General features: G+C 35.1%; 1 protein-coding gene across 1 annotated transcript; it reads right to left on the bottom strand.

Moving 5' to 3' along the window:
- Positions 1-864: 864 nt before the first annotated feature.
- On the bottom strand, positions 865-6543 carry LOC112035508 (putative disease resistance RPP13-like protein 1). Its single transcript, XM_065770644.1, is given in 3 exon segments — positions 865-1349; positions 2700-5168; positions 5170-6543. Coding segments are annotated over 2 exon segments (3681 nt in total). The 5' UTR covers positions 6424-6543; the 3' UTR covers positions 865-1349; positions 2700-2741.
- Positions 6544-7149: the final 606 nt, after the last annotated feature.

Here is a 7149-nt window from a genome sequence, read left to right as displayed (position 1 = left end):
CTGCTTTTTTTTTTTTTTTTTTAAAAATTACATAGTCTCATGTCACTACTAGGTTACTCCATCCCACAAATCAATAACCCACTAAAATACATATACTATATTTATATGTTCATTTTACTTTTCATTAGTTCGGTGGACAATTGCATTTTACTTGATATGGTTCAGATTGTTTGCTATCAAAACACTCCTTTTTTTTTTTTGAAGTGTTATATTTGTAATATTTTCGCAATATTTTCACAACAAATCACATATCGTAAGTTGTTATTAGTTCTAATTTGAATCTACAACTTAAATTACTTTTTTACCCACACATAACAACCTAACACTTGGGATTTGTTATAAAAGTGTAATATTGTAGACATAGCATTTATCTTTTCTTTTTTTTCCCCCGATAACAACTTATTCTTACCCCACTTATTACCAAAATAACTTTAACTGTTTACTAGCCTAAAATAAATTTTAAACTTTAATGTGCTAAAAAATATAAGCTTAAATAATAAGTGAGCCCAACAACTGCAGCTCCTGTTTCTCCTCATCTCAAAACTAGACATGACATTGGCCTTTTTTCGAAACTACCTATTATGTAGGTTTGAGCACTATTTTTTAAGATATTCATAGTTCTCCTATTATGGTCCATATTAAATTAATTCCTTGCCAAGGAAACACATTGTGGATGCTGCCACGTTCTATTGAGTGTTACACTCCTGTCATGAACTAAGGATCGGAGATTTAATGTGAAGTTTGCTCACAGTTGCTAGCATCAATTGGGTTGCAGGAACCAAGCTTGAAGGAAATTTCATGTGTTAAAACAAATTCATACTTTCTGTGAAATAGGTAGACATATATCCTATAGGATAGTTTCTAGACTATGTAATAAATAGGTGTAAGTGTTGGAGTTCTATCGGTTTTGAATTTTTTATTTTTTTTATTAAAAAGAATCTATTTCGGATGTTTTATAAATATTTCATTTTTGGAATTTTCCCGTGCATCGCACGGGTTAGCGACTAGTATTAATAATTGCTGGTAATGACATGAGTGTGCCAATTGGACTTGATTTGTCATGTAAAAGCACCAGCCCAGATTTTGATCAATTCTCTTCCTCTGCATCTGGCACCATTGTCTCAACAAGAGTGGTCATGTGCTGAGCCTTTTGAGTTCTCTTAAGTTTGAAAAGAGAACAAAGAACCAAAGGCAGCAACCTGTCCTTTGGAGAGGACTTCGCATCTTCCCATTCACCAAAACTTCCCAAAACTCAAAATGAGAGTCTGAGGTCCAGACGTGGAGTGAGTTTCAACTGCTATTAGCAGGTATTGAAGCAGCACTAGCTTTGAACTGCCCCAGTGTCTTACCTGAGATTAAATAGCATGCCATATTTACCAAGTCAAATCATAATATAACTTAAAATACTCTAAGCTTACAATATGAATTAGCTTATCGACAAATAAGTATGATGAAGAAACTATACTACCTTAGGTTAAATCAATCCTGCTTTGTACTTCAAACTAAGAATGCAATGAATGTATAACGAGGCAAAAGCAGCTCCAGCACGAATGAGAGTAAATGACTTTATAGTGACTTGAAAACATTTCACATATTTCACAGTTCATACACAACACAAAAGGATCAGCAACTACCAGTGGCATGAAATTGATGGTAGGTGTGTCACTTGTTATCGACAGCAGAAAATGACACTGCAATATAAAAGGCAACTGTATGAGAATCTCTTAGTTCATAAGAATTTAACTGTAGCAAGATCCAAAACATTTTTACCAGCATCTCTTTCATAAGTGTACCAAAAATATTTACATTACTACAAAGTTTTACTTTGATATTTATTAAACAAAATTTTAAAAAAAATCTAAGCCTCATTTTAAATGTTTTGAAGTTTATCTATAATTCAAAAAAAGAAAAAGAAAAAGAAGAAGACGACAATGGAATCATGATGATTACGCCTTATGATACCTTTATAAACATAAACGACATATTAAAATAAATTAGGGGTAGTTACACTCCCCTCCTTTAAGGTTTGGGGCAATGACACTTAACTCCAAACCTTAAGGGAAAAAATACTCACCTCCCTTGAGGTATGAAAAAATTAACACCCCCCTTGGTTTATATTCGTAATAAAATATTCTAAAGTTTTATAAGAATCATTTTACAAAAGTTTAATTATGGTTAGTAAAAAAAAAATAACTGATAAAATTTAGAATAAATATACAAAATTTATCAAGTACCAAACACTTGTAATGGCAAATCTCTCCATTACCCATTGAAATTTGCCCAAATGCAGTCCAATTATTTATCCATTATATTATCATAGTTTTCAAGCTTCTCATAAAAAAAATTAATATGAACCCAAATGATTTTGTGCAAAAGATTTGAAAACATTGATGATGCTATTTTTATATAGGACGTATCAAGCTGCTTAATGAATAGACAAATACTCTTTGGAATAATGCGCAATATGACTAAATTTAAGAAATATGTTGTATGAGTATGAAGTTTAAATTTATGCTACCCAAGTCAAATACAAGTTTAATTTTGATAGAGGCTAGCTAGTCATTCCCATTTAAAAAATGATTTTTTTTGGAATACGAAAATAACAAAGAGAACTGCAACACTGGCTGCGATGGTTCGTGGGAATAAACAAAATTCAGAATTAAACAGAGAAAAGTACAAATTAGTGCAGAAACAAATACCTGGGCAGTAGTACTTCTGGACTCATAGCTTATGTGATGACTTCATGGTTCAATCCTTATGATGGGGATATGAGAAATTTTGCGCCTTTCTTTTACATTCTTTCTCTGATACCGCTTTTTTAGCATAGGGCATTCATAAATATCTAGAATAGAAAGGGAGGCGGGAAAGCCCTCTTCTGGTAAGCACTGGAGGTTATGGCATGACCAAATCTCCAACTGTTTAAGCAAGGCAAGGTGTTCAAACCCACTACCATTGAGTGATGTCAGATGTGGAAATGAAATGGTGAGGCGGATAAGAGAAGGGGGCAACAACGCCTCCTCTGGAAAGGAACCCACTTCTCTGCCGTGATACCGAATTACAATTTCTCTGAGTGAGTGAAGACTCTGTAAACCCCACTCCATGCGTCTGAGAAAGAGTTTGTCGCAGCTACCAATTTCAAGACTCTGCAAACCCCCTTCAGGAAATGATTCCAGTTCTGGACAGTAACACAACTCCAAATATAGAAGAGATGGGAGGAGGGTGTGCATACTTTCAGCAAGTGACTTCAACTTTTTACAGAAAGAAATAGAAATCTCTGTCAAATTTGGGGCGCACAATCCCCCACTGGGAAAGGATACAAAATTAGGGCACTCATGCATGGTCAATTTAGTGAGAGAAGTTTGATCCAAGAGAGATTTATCTGATGCTGAAAGAGATTCAAAATTATTAGAATCCCAAATTTCGATAGATTTGAGTTTTGGGAAAAACTCTAATGGTAAAGACCAAAGTGAACCAGGACCTCTATTTGCCTTGAAGCTCTCAATTGATGGATAGTAATGGCTCCCAAGCAACTGAAGTACTCCATTGATTTGGAGTGTTTTTAAAGTAGTGGGTAGACCACCTTCAGGGAGAGTCGCATGGCATCCTCCAACTGTGAGACTTTGCAGCTTAGGTGATAATTCCTTCAACACCACCTTATCACAATTAGTCAACGCCAATTCATGGAGAGTCGAAGGACTAGGAAGTGAAGCAACAAGTTGGGGGCAATCTCTAATTTCAATTACACTTAAAGAAGGAAGTAAACTGGGCAGATATCCCGTAAGCATGGGACATAGGATAATGCGAAGCTCTTGGAGGGTTGGGAAAACTCCGCCTTCATCTTCACCTTCAAATATAAACCATTCCTTCCACTCTGGCATCCCTCTAAATGTTAATTTTTCTAGGGATTTGAATGGCTTATTAGTTGCACAAGAGCCATCCCCGTAGAACTTACTATCCACACATGATACTCTGTTCAAACCTTCAATTGAGAGTTCCTTAAGGGAAGGTAGCTGCCCAAGTGGAGGCAAGGAGGAACAATATTTACAATCGTCAAGCTTTAGGGACACCATATTAGAGAATGAACATGCTCCTAACCAACTTGGATATTCTGCACCATAATAAGATATGATAGAGAGAGATTTCAAGTTCATATGAGGATACAACTGCTCAAGCACATCTCTTTCATGTTTTGAATCATAGTTCTCATGACATCTTCTCCATTTCAACTCCAACTCTGACAAGCCCTTCTTATCCTTCAAATTAACCTCCTTTGCATCTCTTGTTTGATAAACGTTTTCTAAGTTTGATATGCACAATGATCCAAAAAGACGTGGAAGCTCTCCTAACTCTTTAATGCTACTCCCACTACGTTTTTCTTTTCCCACATAAAAAGCACTTAAATTTTGGAGACTTCTTAATTTACCCACGTCTATTGGCATCCCTTTCAAATGGGTCCCTCTTATGTCTAGGTGACGTAAGTTTACTAGTCTTCCCATGTTGGTTGGCAACTCTACGAGGCAATGACAATTCCTCAATAACAAGGTTTGCAAATTATACAAACCACACATAGAATCAGGCAAGCCTTTGATATCGGTGGCGTTAAGATTCAAATAACGAAGATGTTTCAAATTTCCAACAGAATCAGGTAAGACAGATATTAATCTATAGAGAGACAATGATAACGCCCGTAAACAATTAAATGTGCACAACAAATCATTTATCTCCATCATTGATATATTATTACACCGAAAATTTGACATAAATGGCAATTCTAGTCCCAAGAAGGTTCTCAAATTCTTGGCTTCATAAAACGTTTCAAATTTCTTAGGAACATCAAATTTTGTTCGAAAATATGACAAATGACGAATCTTTTTTGTAATTCCACTCGAATTATCAATATCCAGCCTAAAAAAAAATTCTCCCGATATAAATTTTGCCAAGTCATTAAAAAGGTCATGCATTATGAAACATAGTTCATCCTTATTTGATCGTTGAAAAAACGCCCTCGATAGTAGCTCATCAAAGTATTGTTCACCTATTTCTTCCATGCTTTTATTTCCCTTGGGTTTTAACAATAAATCTTCTGCCATCCACAACAAGACTAGCTCCTCCTTTGAAAATTCATAATCCTTTGGAAAGATTGAGCAATAAGTAAAGCATTGTTTCAAATTGTGATGAGAGGTAGTGGTAGCTCAATCTTAGAGCTGGAAGGATATAACTTTCACCTTCAGGTAGATCCCATATATCACTCTCCAAAATCTGTTTCCATTCTCTTAGGTCTTGTTTAAACTGCAACATACCCCCAAGTGCTTTTGCAGCTAAAGGCAAGCCTTTACACTTACGAACAATTTCTCTACCAATTAGTTCTATATCTAAATTTTCACTTGATTTTCCATTTTTAAATGCATGCTTTGCAAATAACAACCAACAATCTTCTTCTGACAATTGCATTAGACGATGACTTGAAATTGGGTGAACAATTGAAGCAACTTTTTCACTTCTTGTTGTAATAATGATTTTGATCTCTTGTGCCCCACATCTAAACATTGTAACTAAATCATCCCAAGCAACATATTCCTCATTCCAAACATCATCTAAAACAAGAAGAAACTTCTTTGTCTTTAAGCTCTCTCTTATTCTAATTTGTAACAAATTCAAGCTATGAATGTCACAGTTAGACAAAGTGACCTCTTCAAGAATAGTTTTTGCTATTCTAAAACCATCAAATGTGTCTGAAACACAAACCCATGCTTTGAGATCAAAATTCTCCTTTACTCGGTTGTCATTATATACAAGCCGAGCAAGGGTTGATTTACCAACCCCGCCCATGCCCACTATAGGAACAACACATATCTCATCACCATTTGCATTATCTAATTGAAACTTCTTAAATATCTCCTCCTTATCAATATCTCTACCATACACACCATATTCTTCAGGACAAGAAGTTGTTAATTGTCGTGGTGGTAGTGGTAATCCACCGGCAACCTCTTTCAGATTATGAACCTTCTTTTGTTCTATGAGTATTTGTAATATACCTAGAACGTTTTCTAGCTTTGACTGTATCTTTTTGTCAAATAAAGTAGAGACAAAGCGCCATACCTTTTTAGTGCGGGTTTGAAGTTTAGCTTCTGACTTGGATCGTAAGGCTTCAGTGGCAATCTCATCCAGAAGGTCATCTGCAACATAAACAGCATCTTTAAGCTCGTCCAGCCATTTTTTCACAGCTGAGTTTGTAAATTGCTTCTCCTCTGCATCAATGAGCACTGAGTTAGCAGATAACAGCACAAACTCCAAGTTTTGTAACAATTTCTGATTGAGTTTCCTTCCCTTGAAGTAGTCTATGACCTCATGAGAAGCCAGTCTATCAAGTGCCACCTGAATAATGGAAGTGGCAAGTGCTTGTCCCAGGAAGACAGCCATGGTCTCTTGTTGCTAGAAGAAGGAAATAAAAAAGCCAAAGGGAAGCGATTGAAATTTAGGTAGAAAAGCAGGGGAGAATGGTTTGCAAAGTGATAGATATATAATGAATAATGCTAAGTGCATAAACTATGTTACAACAACATTATAAATTGTTGATTCTCATCTGAGCCATCCATTAATATAACCATTTTACTTATATTAACCATCCACCACATTAGTCGGTTTGAAAAAAAAATTATAAAATAATTTGTATAACATGGTAACTCACACTTTTTTAAAGTTTTACATTTGTCTTATTTTAAAAAATAAAAAATTATTTTTATTTGTTTTTAAAAACAAATAGATAGACACAAGCAAATAATTGAGAAAGAATTTGACATATATATACATATGTGGCTCTTTGTGCAGCTGTGCTGCCTATCAGTCTGTGTGGTTCCTACCAACTACCAAAAAGTGAGTGAGACAGGAAAATTTATCTAGTTAATCGAGTTTATTTTCGACAGTTTATTGTATAAAATTAGAGTTATACATTTTAAAAAACTATACTTAACAAATAAACTAAAGAAGCAATGGAAATAAACTCATCCAGCTTTGATCTTTGAAAGGTTGGTCCTTGAGTTAGAATTGGAGCGAGGTGTCTTTTTCTGTAATTTCTGATAATAGAAAGGAGCAGTATAAAGATCAAGATCAACAATTTTTTTTTTTTGGGGGGGGGGGGGGGGGGGG

This window comes from Quercus suber, unplaced genomic scaffold (genome assembly GCF_002906115.3).
Source record: "Quercus suber isolate HL8 unplaced genomic scaffold, Cork oak 2.0 scaffold_34, whole genome shotgun sequence".
NCBI lineage: Eukaryota > Viridiplantae > Streptophyta > Magnoliopsida > Fagales > Fagaceae > Quercus > Quercus suber.
Note: the sequence above shows the minus strand (reverse complement) of the source record. Positions and strands in the feature narration are given on the sequence as shown.